Source organism: Syngnathus leptorhynchus, chromosome 1 (genome assembly GCF_054491065.1).
Source record: "Syngnathus leptorhynchus isolate UIUO chromosome 1, UIUO_Slep, whole genome shotgun sequence".
NCBI lineage: Eukaryota > Metazoa > Chordata > Actinopteri > Syngnathiformes > Syngnathidae > Syngnathus > Syngnathus leptorhynchus.
Genome location: NC_141195.1, coordinates 24,124,447 through 24,142,682, shown reverse-complemented (window position 1 = coordinate 24,142,682; position 18,236 = coordinate 24,124,447). Strand labels below are relative to the sequence as shown.

At 41.1% G+C, this 18,236-nt stretch overlaps 1 protein-coding gene across 2 annotated transcripts; it reads left to right on the top strand.

Annotated features, from left to right (window-relative positions):
* The first annotated feature begins 252 nt into the window (after positions 1-252).
* cenpe (centromere protein E) lies at positions 253-14,021 on the top strand. Of its 2 annotated transcripts, XM_085921959.1 has the most exons (49): positions 253-428; positions 725-837; positions 915-1,004; positions 1,080-1,198; positions 1,303-1,422; positions 1,669-1,750; positions 1,825-1,892; positions 2,019-2,093; positions 2,317-2,368; positions 2,463-2,550; positions 2,626-2,764; positions 3,018-3,137; positions 3,248-3,400; positions 3,477-3,627; positions 3,718-3,814; positions 3,885-4,119; positions 4,196-4,237; positions 4,361-4,528; positions 4,670-4,744; positions 4,921-4,989; positions 5,298-5,429; positions 5,532-5,709; positions 5,790-5,944; positions 6,067-6,165; positions 6,250-6,399; positions 6,583-6,666; positions 6,794-6,910; positions 7,003-7,119; positions 7,191-7,412; positions 7,500-7,577; positions 7,668-7,790; positions 7,902-8,075; positions 8,255-8,458; positions 8,537-8,761; positions 8,825-9,016; positions 9,097-9,192; positions 9,276-9,356; positions 9,498-9,623; positions 9,696-9,890; positions 10,001-10,198; positions 10,425-10,637; positions 10,723-10,926; positions 11,127-11,303; positions 11,426-11,526; positions 11,611-11,708; positions 12,146-12,281; positions 12,361-12,698; positions 12,771-12,809; positions 13,543-14,021. In XM_085921959.1, exons 1-49 carry the CDS (start codon positions 373-375, stop codon positions 13,602-13,604), a joined length of 6,426 nt encoding a protein of 2,141 aa, XP_085778085.1. In that variant the 5' UTR covers positions 253-372; the 3' UTR covers positions 13,605-14,021. The 2 variants fall into 2 exon arrangements, with proteins under 2 accessions (XP_085778085.1, XP_085778094.1); XM_085921968.1 differs by lacking the exon at positions 12,771-12,809 and having other exon boundaries at positions 254-428.
* Positions 14,022-18,236: the final 4,215 nt, after the last annotated feature.

The window sequence follows — 18,236 nt, the reverse complement described above, 5'->3', positions numbered from 1 at the left end:
ACGTCTATCCATACTGGGTTCTGACAATGCGGAAAAATGTAAATACATATTTATGAAAAGTATATGTTCATCTGTCACTATCACGATAGTACGTGAATTGCTACTTGGTTTATTGCAAAATGTATTAGCGGTATAGAAAATGTATGTATATATGTTATTTTTTTAAAAGAGCGCCTTTATCGGACTTGATGCATACTTTCTACCAGTAGATGACACTAGTGTGTCTCAGTGCTGTAAGCCTACCTTATTTACCAAGAGAAGAAGATATTTGAATTTCTTAAACGACTCAACTCGTTCATAGATGGTGTGTCGCAGAAAGAAAGTTAGCAAGAAGAATTTTATTAGATTTTTGGGGGGCTGTAAAGCAACAAAATGACTGAGGAGTCGGCGGTTAAAGTGTGTGTTCGAGTACGTCCGATTATTAAAAGGTGGGTTATCAATGTTCATGTAACTTGTTCCACAAATAAGTAAAAATGTTCATTTTATAGACGAAGCAGATAAAAATAACCTCTACGCTTACGTTAAACACACACGGAGAGCATTAAAAAAAACGATGTATCAACTCTTTTGTAAGCGTTATTTTTCCGTGAACGGCTTTAATGTTACGCGAGTGTTATCTGTGACTCTGCTAACGCCTTAGTAAACGCAAAGTGGTGAAAAAAAAAACCCCATTAATTTCCACACATTCCATGAATCAACATTCTTCAATGTTTCCTTGTTACAGAGAAGAAGGTGTTCCATCAGAAAAGGCAGAGCCTGTTCAAGTTTTTTGGAAAATAGATAAGAAATCTATTCATCAGCTTGATGATGGGAGCTCAACAAAGAGTTTCAATTTTGGTATGGCTTTTCTGAAAAACAAATTTTAAATCTACAGTCACAATATAGTGAAATCTTTTGTCAACTGTTTTGAACAGACCGAGTGATCACTCCTGAAGAAACAACTAATCAGCTGTACCACGAAATCGCAAAGCCATTGGTTGTTTCAACTGTGCAAGGATACAATGGTTAGTATTTGCACCTTAAAGTTCTATACATGTTCTTGTCCCTGTGTGAGTTGTCACCTTTTTTGCTTTAAACAGGTACCATCTTTGCTTACGGTCAGACCTCCTCTGGAAAGACATTCACAATGATGGGGAGTGACCATGTTCCCGGTGTCATACCACTGGCTATTGATGGTGTCTTTGAAACCATTAAAAAGGTCAAATATATTGTGGATTTCTTTCATGTGTTGTGATATGCTATGTTTTTTGTTGTTGTTGTTGTCAATATCATTTTATCAACAATGTTCTGTTTGGTCTACAGTGTCCAGAGAAGGAGTTTCTTCTCAGGGTGTCTTACTTGGAAATATACAATGAAACCGTGACTGATTTGCTAGTAGATAGCTGGAAAAGAAAACCTCTGGAAGTCAGAGAGAGTTTAAATGTAAGTTGACTTTTATTTTACATGTCATATTTGTGACACACGATGATATTATGTTCTTGGATCATGTCATTTTCTGCTCAAAGTTTTCAAATGTATTTATTTTCAAGGTCAAAAAGTGACAGCATCATCCTTTAGCATGAATATTGCAATTTTTATCTGATATTGCGATGACGGCAATAATCCCGAGACACTTGTTAGCTTTTCATTTCTCATTTTAAATCTTCATATTTCTTATTGACTGTGCAGAAAACCATCTATGTTGCTGACCTGACTGAGGAGCTGGTGACCTCCTCTGCACAAGCACTGGCTTGGATTCGCAAAGGAGAAAGTAAGTCTGAGAGATTGCCTCATCTGGACATACAGTACAATGATGAATTCATTAAATTGTATTTGACCCTGCAGAAAACCGTCACTACGGAAAGACGGAAATGAACGAGCGCAGCAGCCGCTCACACACCGTCTTTCGAATGGTAAGCAACTTTTCCAGTTCACTTGAAAATAAATGAATGAAAAAAATTGTCTGTAGTTGTATGTTTAACAAAGGACTATTAAATTATCTAGGTTATTAAAATAACCAATGCCCTACTGTGCTTTAGATCCTCGAGAGTCGTGAAAGAAGTGACCTGGGATCAGGGGAAAATGCTGACGGCGCCATCATCGTTTCCCATTTAGTAAGTCATCTTTTTTTTTTTTTTTTTTTTTTGCCAAAATTCCCTACTGGCAGCTGCTTTTCCTTGGTTGTCGTCTTACACAATTTTCTGATGACAGGAACATACTTGTTACGCTTGTTTTCCCTATTGCACACATTATTTTTGAATTTGTGTTCTTTTAAAGTGCATTATCGATAAATTCAATTAGATTCTAATGTGATCCTTCTATGTCTCCCTGTCTCAGAATTTAGTTGACTTGGCCGGATCAGAAAGAGCAAGCCAAACAGGGGCCGAAGGTAAATAACTAGAGTTTTGCGCACTTGCTTCAATGCGCCGTCGACTTGGGGATAAACAATGCTCGGATTGACTTGACATGAATCCACTTGTTAGGTACACGCTTGAAGGAAGGCTGCAATATCAATCGCAGCCTTTTCACACTTGGCCAAGTGATAAAGAAGCTCAGTGAAGAAAGCCAAAGGTATGTCGAATGGGAATATGTACGTTACATTTTGTATTCAGTCCTAAAATGCTTTATCATTGTTCACATTGGCAGTGTTTCCAGAAGTTTCATCAACTACAGAGACAGCAAGTTGACGCGGATTCTTCAGAACTCCCTCGGTGGAAACGCCAAAACGGTCATCTTGTGCACAATCACCACTGCGACGCTCGATGAGACGCTCCGCACTTTGCAGGTTTGCACACGCACACACCAATGATGTCATTCAAAATGCGACGATTTATTTTTATTTTTTTTGCGAGAACTTCAATTTACAGGCAGTGAAAGTAAGCTTTCAAATGTTTTTGGAAAATGTCAATTTAAACACTGGTTAAAACCAACCACAAATCTCTACTTTTTTTTTTTGTTCAGCTGAAGACGGTTTAGTTATTTTTCAATTTCCGCGTTGCTCTGTGTTTAAATGATCTTCGTATGTTTTCATTCTACAGTTTGCCAGCACTGCAAAGAAAATGAAAAACGATCCACATGTCACGGAAGTTTCCGATGACGGTGCGCTTCTCAGAAGATATCGCACCGAAATTGTAGACCTCAAGAGACGACTTCAGGAGGCATGATGTTTTTTTTCAAATTATTTTATTCCCCCTCCCTGTTCCTCAATCTCCACAGATCGCATATCCCAATCATTTTCTGTATTGACCAAATGACTCCCACGCCGCAGGTTTCCTCCATAACACAGACCACGGCAACAGAGAAAGAGGTGCTCTCTCAACTTCTCCAAGAAAAACATCAACTTCAAGTGGAGCAAGAGGACAGAATAAGAAACCTCACCAAACTGCTGGTCACAAGCAACAACCTGACTTGTGTCCCAAAGGTCACTAAGAATGAAAAGAAGAAAATGTCCTCCTTCATTGCTGTCCTAACAACCCTTCCGATGATTGTTTTTGAAGGTGCCCAAACGTCGGGTTACGTGGGGAGGGAAAATGCTACGTTTGGCCCACCCGTCTCCCAGCGAGGACTGTCTGTCAGACCGTAGCTTTGCTGCGTCTGTCACTCGGAAGAGGAAGGTTCATTCCTCCGCAGTGATGGAGCAGATCGAAGGTAAGGACAAGAACCACTTCGTCATTCATGTTCATTCTTTGTACTGCAAGATTGATTGACAGTGACATTCATCATTCTGGATTTTAACAGATGAAGACTTTGATGGCGACTGGGAAATTCCTGATGAGTCGTCAGATGACATAAGCCAATGTCAAGACTTTGTGACTTTCCGTAGCATGGCTAACAGGTACTCGTGCAGTCCTAATGATCCTCTCGTGAGTTTTGTGGTCTATTCATTTTATCCGTGACTGTTTTAGGGCAGCTGAAAGAGTGGCAGAGTTGGAAGTTGAACTTCAAACCGTCGGCCAGGAAAAGCAGCAAGCCCACGATCAAATCGCGGCAATGGAGCAGAAGGCAGCCGAAGTTGACCTTCAGCTCCAAAGCGAAATGCAGCAAAAATCCCAGGCCGTAGAGAAAGTCGAGTTGCTGGAGCTCCGCGTGACAGATTTAAAACTACAATTTGAGGAACAGCAGTTGAACTTTGTTCCACAAGTGCGTTGTGAACTGAATTCATAGTCTCTTGTCCACTTTGCTGCTTTTATTTTACCCTCTTTTTTTCTCGCCCTAGCTGGAAGATGATCAGCGCTATGAGATTCTAGCTACTGAAATGGTGAATATGATTTTGATTTCTACTGTTGGGAAAGGAAACAGTTTGGCACTGCAGTCGTGCCAACATGAAAAAGAAAAAAAAAACATGATCTAATGAGTTCTCGTTGTTTGAATGTGTTTCTAGGATATGCTGGCGTCTGAGCGAGATTATCTCAAGCAGGCCCTGGACCTTGCCCTGGAGCGGACTCAAATTCTGGAGACGGAGAAAACTGCACTTTCACAGGAGCTTGAGGAAAAGACGGAATTGCAGGAATTCATATCTCTTGAGGAGAAGATGAGAAATGAACAGGAGGTAAAAAGAAATAAATAAAAAAAAAAAAAAGGAAAGCAATTGGCTGCCCTGTTTTAATACCTGTGTGCATGGATGTATTGCTTTGTATATGTATACAAATATGGATATGTTGACATTTTGCCATTGTTTGTAATCTCACAGAGTGAGTTGAAAAATAAAATTTGCTCATTGAAGGAAGCTATGGAATCCCGGGAACTTGAGTATGTGGAACTTCAGGTGAGGAGGCTTTTTTTTTTCAGCTAAGAAGGCCCAAATAGGACTAAAATGTACTATTATGCAAAGTAATTTCAACTGTTTAATTTGATTAAATAAAAGTACTTTTATTGCTATACACTTTTAAGTCCTGGCAGTGCATGAATAAAATCAAACGTTTTTGTTTTCTTTTTTAAAAGACAAATTTGGAGACCGTTTCTGAAGAGCTGAGGAAGAAAACCAAAATTGCTGATGATCTTCAGAATATGGTATGGAGTATTTCTATCTAGTCATAGTTCACATTTGTAGGTAACACTATCCAAACAGTGAAAAGCAGAAAAGATCAGACAAGGTAATGCCTTATGTTTTTACACTTTTCTTTTTTTTTTTTGTCTTAAGTGTCTTTCTTTCTAAAGTGTCTAATTATTGTCATAATTAAACATTGCCAAAGCAGCTACATATGGTTATGTTTAAAAACATGTTTTTTAATTAACTCTGAATGAAACTGCAAGCAATAATTTATCCAGATTTTTTTTTTTACCCATCTACAAAGGGCTATTTTGTTTTCTTCTTTTAGTGTGGTAAAGATTTGTCTAAAGAAGTGGCAAAGCTTCAGCTTTCTCTCGATGACTCGGAGGCCCTCGGCAGAGAGACCAAGAAAGAATGGGCAGTTCTGCGCAGCGAAAACATTGCCTTGCAAGAGTTGAAGGTAACGAAAATAGGCAAAGGAGGTCGAACTTGAATTCATCAGCATGGAAATAGATTGTTGTTTGTGAGCTCACTCTTCCCGTCGTCCTCATCTTCTCTTCAGGCGACCCTGACCGAGAGCCACGAAAAGATGGAAGCTGAAGTCAACAGCCTGCGTCTTCAACTTGAGTCCGAAAAATCCCATTTCAAGAAGATGCAGGCGGATCTCCAGAAAGAGCTCAACGTCGTGTTTAACGAGAACATGAAACTAACCAGTCTACTTGATGGCAAAGTCCCCAGAAGTAGGTTTTTATAAAGTGGGCCCTACTAATCCCGACAGCGGCGGATTTTCAGATTGATGCCAATGTTTTCCGTGACGCAGATATGATGGAAAGCGTGGAACTTGAAAGAACCGTGACCGACCTGAAAAAGGAGCTTGCGGCATCTCAAGAAGCTGAGGGTGTCCTGAGAGCTCAAGTGGAGGAACTCCAGTCTCTTCAGACGCCCACATTTGAAGCCGACAACGTAGAGAAACCGGTTTGTTTATGAACCAAACTTAAATACTGTTTTAAATTTATTATTTGGTGGCCCATCAAAGGCAGTCCATACAGGTGCTTCAAAAGATGAGGATAGTAAAAACCTTGTTGTCTCATGTGCAGATTTCTTCTCAAGAATTGGAGGAGCTAGAATCCGTGGTGGCGACTCTCAGAGCCGAGCGAGACCAGCTCCAGATGGATCTGCAAGAAAATATCGATATGGTCAGCTTTTGCCATCTTAATATCTTTTTTTTTTTTTATGTCCAAGGCCGAAGCCTCATTGCTCATTTATTGTCGTCAAAACAGATGATCGAGCTTCAGGAGGAGCTCAGGACGGAACTCGGAGAAAAAGTTGTTCTCAAAGAACGGATCAAGCAGCTGGAAGAGTCACAAACAGACAATTTAGAAAAGCCTTTAGATGACTTGACTGCAGAGCTTGAGACGTTGCAAGCACAAGTAAGTTGAAGCCAAAACGGGACCATTTGATTCATATCACAGTTTTGTGGTTTTCAGTCGCAAAGTTGAGTTGGTGTACGTTGTAGCTTTGCAACCTATTCGTCTTTTTATTTGATGTTCTGTATGTTTGAGCCAGTTCTTAAAGTTTCCACACCCAGGCATGTTTTCTTCTCCCCGTTTCAGAAAGAGCAACTTGAGGCGACTCTACAAGTAGTCAACGAGCAAAAGGACAAACTACAAGGAGAGCTGCAACAGTTTATTGATGGGGTGAGTGAAGGCTTTGCTTTTTCACATGGCAAAGTCCCTTTTTGCAGATGATCAATTGATTTTGGTAAAAAAAAAAAAAAATCCTATATAACTGAATTGATGCACTTTTCTTTTGGTCAAATATTAGGCCGCAGAGAATCAAAGCCTTCTGCATTCCCTCCAATCTCAGCTTCAAGAGCGAGTTCAGAGAAATGATGATATTGAGCAAACGGCTGGAGAGAAACAAGCTCAGCTGCAGCATCAGGTTTCTTGAAAGCACCTTCGAAAATTGGACACATTTTCATAAATATCCTAAACCTCCAGTTAATTGTTTCCTCTCTTTTTTTTTTTTTTTAGGTTGAAGAGTCTCAAACTCTTCTCCAGTCCCTTCAAGATGAACTTGAAGAGCTGAAGCGCAAGAACAATAATCTTGTCAAAGTCAGTGAGGAGAAGGAGTTTGAATTAGAGCAAAGTGTAAGAGGTTTTGTCCTACCGATTTGTTTTCTATCCATTGGTGCCTCTAAAATAAACCTTCTTTGAAACAGATTAAGATTTTGAGCGAAGAGCTTAAAACTGCTAAAGCAAACGGGGGTGACCTGTGTTTCAACGAGGACACCGGACGTCAGACTTTGACGGAAGAGACTCGGGAGTTGCTGTCCAGAGTGACGTCTCTCACTGAGGAGAGGGATCAGCTTCTTGAGACGGTGAAGTACCTGAGACAGGACAAGATCCAGCTCAGGACAGAACTGGAGGAAAATATGGAGATGGTAAGAGAGTGTACATGTTTTTATTAATTGTGAGTCACCCCAGTTGCCCGTCCTTCTTCTGGGAGATGCAATTCAAATCTGTTTTAGATGCAGTATGGGTTGCAGCAACAATTCAACTCAGATCTGCCGTCGCTGAAAGAACTCGAGGTTCAACAAAATGCACAGGTAAGGTTCCGCTGACACTCTTTTAGAATGCAGCCAATCCGGCCAATTTGTGATCCACACTGTCTTTTTGTTCACGTTGGGGATTTTCAGACTGCCGAGACTCAAGCAGAGCTCACAATAGCAGAAGAGAAGATCCGAGTTCTACAGGAAGAGATCAACGTGTTAATGAATGAAAACAAAGACGCTGGCAAAAGCCAAGAACTTCAAAATCAGGCAAGAACTAACTTTTTTTTTTTTTATATGGCTAGGGATCTCCTTGTAAATAGATCTTAGCTCTTGTGTGCACAATCACGGTCATTCCAGTTAAGTCTCACATCCTCACAGGTTCAGACGCTGTCTGAGGAGCTTGAGTGTGTGATCGCTGAGCGAACCAACCTCCAATCTGAGATGGAGAAGCTGCTTTGTCAAGTGACTTCTCTCGGTGAAGAGCGACATCAGCTGCTTGAGCAACTGGAGGCACTGGAACAGGAAACAAGCCAGCTCAGAGAACAACTGGAGGTGACGTCAATTTGAACTTTATTTGATAGAATTCTACTCCTAGAAATGGAATTCAGTCTTCTAGTAATCGTGAGGTCTTTTTGAAGCTCAGCCTCTAATATGTATTTTACACACACACACACAAAAATAGTGTTGGGGCCTTTGTTAGTCATTATTTTTGTTTTTTTTCCTATTTACAGACAAGGACTTTAACAGACAAGCCGGAGTGTGTCGAAGCGGAGAAAAATGCCCAACAGGCCGAGGAGTTGGAGAACCTGACACGCAAACTTGCGTCTCTGGCTGAGGAGCGAGCTCAACTGCAGGAGACGGTGGAGACGCTCACTCAAGAGAAAAATCAGCTGACAGTGAAGCTGGAGGATGTGACAGAAACGTGGCAAGCGGAGGTTTGTCACCTTGTACTGAGACGAACGACACTTGGCTAAAGCAGAGGCACTGACTTTTGCTTTCCCCCGTGTATGTAGAAAATGCGCTTAATTGCCAGGGTCGAAGCTGAGAGAGCTGCTTTTCCAGTTGAGACAGAAAATCAACATCAGAGCTCCGCTGAGGACCTGGAGAACTTGAATTGCAGAGTGACGTCTCTGAGTGAGGAGCGAGCTCAGTTGCAGGAGACGTTGGAAATACTCAGACGGGACAAAAATGAACTCACGGCCAAGCTCGAGCACGCGACTGAAACATTTCAAACGGAGGTAGGATGTTTTTTTAAATGTTCATGTTTCATGTCGTTATTAATGTCGAGTGTTCGTTTGCAGAAAATGTATTTCATTGAGAAGATCAAAGGGATCGAAGCCGAGCAGGAAAGTAGACATCAGAGCTCGTCGGAGGAGTTAAAGAAGCTCCACTGCAGAGTGAAGTCTCTCGACGAGGAACGCGCGCAGTTGCAGGAGACGTTGGGAGAAGTTGAGCGTGAGAAAAAACGGCTTGAAACGGAGCTGCAGGACAAGGTGAGCATAGCACAGTTGTTGGTGTCCTATTGTAATTCCACGGCCAGTGGCTTGGGTAAACGTTCAAATGATTGTTGAAGGTCTCCATAATGCAAGAGAGCGAGAACAAGCACAAGCAGTCCAGTTTGCTGCAGCAGGCGGAGGCGAGAAAACTGGAGAGCGACCTTCGACAAGAGGTGGAGATGCTAGTCAAAGCTCCGTTATGACAAAGAATAAAGATTTTCATCCAAACATGCTTCTTTTCTCACAAATACTTTAGGTGCAGCAGCTGGAGGAGCAGCTCAAAAGGTTAAAGGAAAATCAAACGGTGGTTCAGACTGAGGCGTCCACGTCACAGCAGGTTTCTTATGCACGTTTTAGTTCTGCAATGTAAATTTAGATATCTGTACAAAAGAAAATATTATTGTTGCCATGGTCCAGAAAACAATCAGTGAGTCGTTTTTGAAGAAAGCTCTTCTGTTGCTTTTCTCCACCTTTTCAGTTGCTGGCGGAAGCAAACTCAACCGTGGCCATACTCAACGAGAAGCTCAAAAGTTGCCAACAGGACTTGGCGGCCTCCAAGGTGACGGGACAAGCCAGGCTGCGCGACTTAACTTTGCAACTCGAGGTAAATGCATCGGCGGGTGTGGAAGAAATTGTTTTCACAAGGATCGTCCAACCATGTTTATGCCATTTACAGGAGTTATTTGGACAACTGGAGCAATTTATACACAAAAGCGGCCAGCTTCAACCCGCATTCGAAGGCGACAGCCTAAGGACGGAACTTTTTCTGACTAACGAGGAGTACAACTCCTTTCCTCAAGCCACCCGGAAAGCCGCCAACGTGGTCTACAGGATAGGAGCCCAGAATCTTAGCACGCTCCAGATTATACTTGTAAATAACCAACCATTCTTTCCATGGGATATTTTTGCTAAGTCTTTTCTTAACACGCAGGATTTATGAAATTCTCTCTTTCTTTTTTTTTTTTTTTCTTCTTCCTCCAGGATGCCCTTCAGGTAGAGGCCAAAGAATTCAAGAGGATTTTCCGGGAGTCGATCCAAATTGATGCGACCATCTTTGAGGAGTGGCACTTGCAGGATGTGTTGTGCTGCAAAGCCGACTCTTCTCCAGACCTGGACTATTCCTCAGATCAGACTGGCAGATTGGCTGAACTCATCGACAAAAGACAGTTTTACGTGCAGGTGACTTTTATTTTTCTTGTTGTAGATTCACAAATAATCATCATCGAGAATGGAGAACTAGTTTGTAATCTTTTTTTTTTTTTTTTTTCAAGCATTTTTAACATCAATGTTCTAAATCCATCATAAGATTATTTCTTTTTAATTGCGGTTTAATTTGTTAATACAGGCAATTCCACATTTTATCTTTGACGCTTTTAAAAATGACAAAACATGCCTTGTTTTTCAGAAAGTGGGCCATATTTTGGAGACCCTCAATGCAGGCTTGGATTCTTACCACAATGAAGTGTCTTCTGAGGACAGAGAGAGGGCAAGGTTCTCTAGGCTGGTACAGGAGGAGCACGCCAGACAACCTTTAGATGCCAGTAGGATGCACGACCTCTTTAGCGCTGAGGCCGCCAGCAGGTCTGCAGTGTTGCAAAGCAGAAAAACGCTTTTGCAGGTAAGTTTTGTGCTCTCATTTGTTTTTTAAAATAACCTAACTCTGGGGAAAGTGCTCACTCCACGTCTCTCTGAACCCCCTGAAGAGCATCTTTACCAACCGCGACGTTCAGTATCAGGAATTGCGGCAGGTGACGGCGCGGGCTCAGTCCCAGTTGCTAGAAGAAAAAAGCAAGCGTGTCGCTCTGCGACAGAAGCTGGAGGAGAACCCAGAAAGGCCAGAGCTGACTTTGCTCGGTAACAACCAAGAATTTAGTAGTCTACTCCAGCAATCTGAGGAGAAAGTCAAAGTAAGTCTCATCATTTTAGATTGATAACTGAGAAGGGCTTCAATCAGTAATAATGTTCTCCGTTTATTTTAAGCTCTTCATGGATGTGTATACATTCTCAATTTTCGGGACGTGTAAATGGAGGAAACACCTTTTTTTTTTTTGCACAGAAATTGCCCTGTGTGTATTGTGACTAAGCGGGGACGTGTTTTCTTTATCAGACGTTGTGTCTCAAGAACAAGGAGCTCGAAGAGACGCAGCAAAAAAACAACAGTTGCATCTCTGGGTACAAGAAGACCATTCAGCAACTTGAGACCGAACTGAAGGAAAATCGGGTCAAGGTTGAAGAACTCAAAAACGACGTGAAAATCCTGAAGAGCCAACTGCACGAATCTGAGGTTGGTTCCAACAACAACGTCTAAAAACTACGAGGAGCCGTCGGGAATGTCATTCGGGATTAGCGGAATGAAATGCTCCCGAGGCTTGAGATTTTTCACGACTCACAGCTCTTGTCCGATAGGAACGCGCATCGCCTTCAGTTGCCGAGCTGCAGAAAGCCCAAGCGCAGTTGTACATGAAGACGATGGAGTTGAGCGTTGCTTCTGATAAACACCAACAAGAGTAAGGAAGGACCGGCAAGAACCGGTACTTTACCCGTCTTTTTTTCCCCCCCGCTCGTCACATTCTCCCTCGATTATCTTTCAGAATCCAGAGGATGACCGCTGCCTTGCAAATGAAGGAAGAGTCGGTGAGGAAACTGAAGGAATCGTTAAGGGTGTTGCAGCACACAGGAGCGGATCCATGTAAGACGGCAGCTTTCACATTATCGTGCCCAATCAAAAGATTTCATTAGAATCCCAAATATGGTAGCACAGTTTGCCCAATTCTTCCAAGTATTTTTGGAAGAAAAATGGAAAATAAAAATGCTTTTAGTAGTTAAAAATGAAACCGAAATACATGTCGGAAAACAAAATTCTAAAAATAAAATTGCATTAAAATTTAAATATAAAAGCAATACACTTAAAGTACTCTTAGGTTTAAAAAAAAAAAAAAAAAGAAGCTTTGAGCTCATGTATTTTAAATATTCTGTCAATGTTATAAATAAATATTTGATATTGCATTTAAGTGTATTTTAAAACAAATTTTCCAAGACTATTGTTGAATCCATTCTTATTTATTGATTAGCGATTTAAAAAAAAAATATATATAATTCTACCTCACATCTTGAATGCTTCTTTAGTCCTGAAGGGTGAAGAGCTTTGTGACCGTTTTCTGAACCCACGGGGTTTGGGGATCAAGAGCAGCGCGATGATCCAAAACAGCAAACTGGAGGAGGAAGTCAAAGAGCTTCAAGTTAAAATCACACAGCTTGAAAGGTAAGACAAACGCACAGACGCCGCATGGCTCGGGTTTTCCCTCTTGACCCGTTTGTGTTCCGCCCCGCCCCGCCCGCAGCGTCATTTCCAGTCAGCAGGCGGACCTTAGCAAATGGAAAAACAGAGCGCTCAAGATGAAGTCAATCGTCAAAGCGGACGTCAAGCCTTCGCCGCCGTGCACTCCCACCAAACGTGGACTACCCACGTGCCCGGACCTCTTCCCTCAGTCACCGAAGAAGTTGCTACTCGCGTCCCAAAAGGTCCCGGACTCCCCCGCGAGGCAGTCGGACGCACCACGCATCCCGCCGCTCAATTCTCCGAAAAGCCGCTTTTTTGACGAGGGCGCAACCACGGATGTGCTTTCCAGAACGTTTCCCAGAAAGTTCTTCGATAACTCCAGCCTCGGACTCGCCGCAGGTAAACGCCATGAGCGAATCTTAGCCGGCGGTCCGCTTCGGCTGCAATTTAAGGCTGGTTTATCTCTGTCAGAGGTTGCCCACGCTCCCGTCCAAACGGATGCACAGAGCGGTCGGTAACTGCCGTCGCTCACGTTTCGGATGTTAGCATTTTTGTCACATTCTTCAAAATAATGGGAAGTTAGAAGGGGATAATTTTCATTGGACTGCACTGACACACTGAAGTGGGCCTGCTACCAAATGCACGTCTTCCTTTTTTGGGTGACTTTACATTTCTGCACAGGCGTCACGTCACTCTCTTGGCGATTATTTTATTTTATTTTTTTTAACTTCGGTGATGCCAAAAATGCCGTGCTTGCTCAACCACTTAACGTAGCATTGGTCAAGAGAGCCAGCCATTTTGAACCCTTTTAGATTGGTCAACTGTTTGTAAAACAGTTTCGATTTGTGCAATAAAATACGACATCGACCAATTTGAAGTTTCAGCCCAACGCCAGTGTTGTTATAGCACAGGTGTCGAACACGAGGACAGTGGGCCAGATCCGGCACGCCGCATTATTTTATGTGGCCCGTTAGAGCAAATCGTGTCTGTCGACTAGCGTGACCCTCGCGAAAATCTCTCTCAAAATGTTTGTTGAAATATAAAGTATGCAATGTATCGGTATCGGTCTTGAATGGTTTTCTGAAAGGTAGTTGATCAGTTGATAGCTCACAGTTGAAAAACAAACACACTGGGAGAAGCACAATTTTATGAGTCTTTGAAAAGTGGTGAGATCTTTGGGGTTACGTCTTGAACACAAGTTATTCCTAACTCTTTTTTTTTTTTTTTCCCTTGTTTTTTGCAGATGCCACCTCGGACGGGTGTGCCTCTCAGTCGTCGGACGCCCCAGATTGTGTCACGCAGTGAACACAACTTTGTTCTTCTTTAGTTTTAAATTGTTACTTTTAGAATTAAATAAAGAACCCAGGTCTTGAAGTTGCCATTTTGTTGATGCCACAGTCGGAACTGCAAATTGGCTGAGAAACCTTTTGCTTTTTCTCTTATCGTGAGAGCGCTATGCATGTTCTGTGCTGTCTTATGAGAGGTCAAATTTTCAACAGACTGTTCTGTATATTTAATCTTAAACGTCACGTCATGTAACATTGTTTTTTTTTTTTTTTGGTTTGGCTGGTTGCCATAATAATCTACTGCAGTGTCGCCTTCAAGCCAACAGAGGGCGCACTAAGCTCACTTACAAAATTGTATAAATCGAATCGTTCAAAAATGCAACAGATTTCTGGAATTAAACAGTGTTATGGAAAAAAAAAAAAGTATTTGCCCCTCTCAATTCCTTTTATCCATTGTTTCACCACTTTAATGTTTGACATTGCAAAACAATTATAATTATCAGAGAAAGACAACCTAGGTGAATATTAAATCTGTCGTTTACTTCTCGGAACGATGCCATCTTTGTCCAGTCTCTTCCTCAATGTTGAGTCATGAAAAGTAGCTTTCGCTGAAGCGATGGTAGCTTCCAGTCAGTTGTTCCAATGTTGTCCTGAGGTCTTTTATGACCTCCCGGGTGACTCATTGCTTTGCTCTCGGGGGTCATTTTTGCAAACTGGCTGTTCACCACTGTTCTGCTGTGTTTTCTCCATTTGTGGCTAATGGCTATTAGCATGTTTTGCTCAAGTTTTATGTTGACTTTGTTTCCCTTTCTAGACTGATTACAGGAGATTATTTAAACAATAATAACAAATCCAATTAATGGTACCATAGAAGAAACCAAACCATGTTTGTAAGCCTGTGATTTTTTTTGTAAGATCTGTGTGTCAATCCAAAATACTGGCTCCAGGAATAATCACATTATCTTTCAGCAGGGAGAAGCCGAACGAACGGTTTCATTTGTAGATATGTGAGAAAACACACATCAAACATGTCACCGCGAATGGGGGACCTCTGAGTCCTCCCCCCATCTTCTGCCCCCATCAACATGTGACAAAAATAAAGTTTAAATTTGGTTTCAGAGGATGAACATATCAGTGCGTAGACATTTCGCTGTCAGGTAAAATGACAGATCGCTTTTACTGTATCGTGACTTTGAACTCTGGGACGTTAAGGAGACAGATTGTTTTTGTCAAGCAGAGAGAGAGAGAAAAAAAAAACGACCTTGAACCTAAAATCCTTCAACAAATGCGAACAATCTAAAAATATTCCCTCCCCCCACCCTTTCAAAAATGAAACTGATGGAATTTAGGAGACCTGATGTCACCACTGACTAAGAAACATACCCACAATATATATTTTGGACTTTTATTATTCAAAGTGAGCTATCATTTTAGCAAGCATTGTGGTCCAAAGGTGAAATGGGAATATTTGAATATGTGTATGAAAGGCAACATATGAAAGGTGCCTCTTGGTTTTGTTTGAATATCGTTTGAATTGTGCTTCTTTTGTTCATTTGGCAATGTTACATGTTCTGGTGCTAATTATACAAGCTCGCGAGTCTTCGCACCTTGCGAACGATACAAACACGACTGTTTTTGACATGTTCATTTAACGTTCCAAATCAGATGTAAATATGCAAAGAAAGTCCCAATGGGATTACTTTGATATGCAAATTGAAAGTGCAAACAAAGGTAGAGGAGACATTTAAAGAAAAGTGAAAATAAACGTCTTGTAAATTTGACATCTCACAAAAAGTCTTATCAACACTGGCAAGTATTAAAAAAAAAAAAATCTCGCTCTTAAACTTCATGGGCTTGGCTGCTGCTGAAAAATAGATAGCAAACAGAAACGAATCAAAAACGAAGCATTTTTAGAAAGCAACCAGTTTGTCCAACTCATTAAAACCCACAAAATTAAAAATAATTGCCATAATGGCACGTTCAAGTTGCGGCATCTAAATTCCGCTGGTTAATTCTTGCCGCTGATGGAATAAACAAATTCATGATTCTTATTTGCAATTTCCAACACAAATGTCCTTTTGTCTTATGCCAAGCACAGATATCCCTTGAAGAATTGCCTCCCGGCATTGGCAACACGCGTAGATTTTCAATGGCTCTCTGCCAACCCCGACAACACCAAGGTTACAGAAGAGAAGTTGAACTCTTGATAAAATATGCAAAACCCACAGCTTGTTCACCAGGCCTTGTTCATTGGAATTCAAGAGCTTACTTGGAACCTTTGACAACTGCTTAAGTAATTAGTTGCAGGAAGACACCTCTCCTAGACAAACGCAAAAGCCCTCTCCACCACTCTTGCTTAATGTTGAATTTTTTAAGTCTTCTGGATTGGTTCTTGCTCTGCACATTTTCTGGTTTTCCTTCACTGGAACTTTTGTGGCTATATTTACACCTGACTACAAATCTAAGTAAAAAGTAACATTTACAGTTTGTTCCTTCATTGTGGCTCTTAGGTATGATTTGAATGAATGAGCTGACGGTTGGCAAAATGGCGTCAACTGTTGGTGATTGACTGTTAGCTAGCAAATGAGTGTGCGTGATAAAGCTGTGTCTTTTCTACCTGACAGGTGGGAAAGTGTATTTGTGTCTGGGTTTGGGTTAGGATATGGGTTGAGGGTGTTTGTGGAAAAAAAAAAAAACAGTAGGAACAGACAATGTGGGTGAGGTTTTGTGTGTGTTTATTGATTTGGGCAGGTATGTGTGTGTTCACGTGATAGCGCTGCCTTCAGGCTCCTCGAGGCATACGCCTAAAAGAGCAGGTAAGGGCATCTTCTGATGCTTCTGCAGTCTTCTGTTTTGTTGACACCGCTGAAGCAAAGACGTGTGTGTGTGTGTGTGTGTGTGTGTGTGTGTGTGTGTGTGTGTGTGTGTGTGTGTGTGTGTGTGTGTGTGTGTGTGTGTGTGTGTGTGTGTGTGTGTGTATGTGTCTTTGGGTGCGAACGATTTCATCAGAAGGATTCACAAGGACTTTGACGATGGCCGTTCTAAGTATAGGCCCAGAAGTTTGTTTGTTTATTTACTTATTTATTTATTTATTTATTTATTTATTTATTTATTTATGCTAGCATGCTGCATATTCTGACAAAATGAAAAGAACCATACAAATGATTAAAGAAAAGTCTGCTAGCTTGATGCTAATTTGCATCCGCTACTGTGAGCATCATGAATACCTGGTAAGGGTTAAAAATAAAAAGAAGTTGAGGCGTGATATGAATATGAGATTCGGCACAATGTCTAAAGGCCTCAAGACAACCTAAAAATACCAAGAAGAAAGAGTAATATACAGGAATAAGATGAGAAAATGCTCAAATTCAGTTTAGCTATTAGCTGTAGTGCTCTTTAGCTAGCAAGTCAGCGGTTGCTTGGGTTCCTCGCTGTCTAATGGCCCACAACACCAAGTCCTTATCTTCTTTTGTCCCATTTGAATGTTCTTCACTTGTCAAATATTAATCGTAACGATGAGCAAGTGGGGGTTGTATGGCCACTACAGTCTGTAAGAAGACATCACAAGGCTACCAGGGGACCACTTTGTACTTTCAATATTTGAACTGTGGAGACAGAGACATGACTTCATGTATCTTGTGATGTAAGTAATACCACAATTCATGAATTTCAAACACTTTGACTGGGGGTTAATTTGAACCATAAGGCTTTCCCTGATAGATTTATAGCAGACTTAATGGTGATCATACCATTTAGCACTTGGAGACTGCTGAGAGCTAAACTCGTTGGTCCGTTTTTTTTTAAGTTTCTCAAAATGACAAACATTTCCTGGAGAATTCAAATGAATCAAGATGGCTTTGTCTGCCCGTCTTGCATGGGCCGTGCACAAAATGCTGAATTTTGCATGAGTGTCCGAGCATTCAGCCGTCCCAATTGTGTTGTTTACTGTTGCTTCCTCAGGGCATCTTTTTTTTTTTCTGCTCAAAATGAGAATAGGAAAATCTGGTGCGCTACTTATAAAAGCAGACCACGGCATAATAAAGGCCAAAGGTCAGGACGTGCTACAGGGGCCATACAGGAAGCAGAGATAACTTCCTCAATGAATTCTAAACATGAATGATACTGAAGTCATATTGACATAACCTTAATGTAATCATGATTGTTATCAGAGATGCGACAACAAAACGTACTTTTGCTAGAAAAATCAAATAAAGTTGAATCCTTTGTGTAATTTGACCAAATAATGTCCGATACATTTGAATCATGCACCTGTAAAATATTTTTAAATGTGAGGTGAAAAACCTATTTCTCCTAATTGCCATGGGAATGAGATTGATTTTATTGTAAGTGTACCACAGCACTTTTATGCTATAAATCTGCTTCATTTTATTTTGACATGTTGTTTGAAGTCTGCAGATATCAAAGGGTAGGGTTAAGTGATGACAATTATTTTTAGCTGACGTCAAATAACGACTTAAAAAAACAGTAGTAAGGACAAGATACAATTGATTGGTACCAATGTGAAGACATCAAATGTTTTTCATTGATTCTACAATAATGTCATCGTACTACTTAATTATGAGCTAATCCCATTCAGGACGAAAAAGGGTTCAGTGGTTGTCGTATGACTCTTGACTTGGCAATTTCAGGA

Coding starts and splice junctions, on each gene's coding strand:
- cenpe (XM_085921959.1), top strand. CDS start 373: ATGACTGAGGAGTCGGCGGTTAAAGTGTGTGTTCGAGTACGTCCGATT. Junction 2,369..2,462: donor AAGCCAAACAGGGGCCGAAG/GTAAATAACTAG, acceptor TCCACTTGTTAG/GTACACGCTTGAAGGAAGGC. Junction 3,815..3,884: donor TTCCGTAGCATGGCTAACAG/GTACTCGTGCAG, acceptor TGACTGTTTTAG/GGCAGCTGAAAGAGTGGCAG.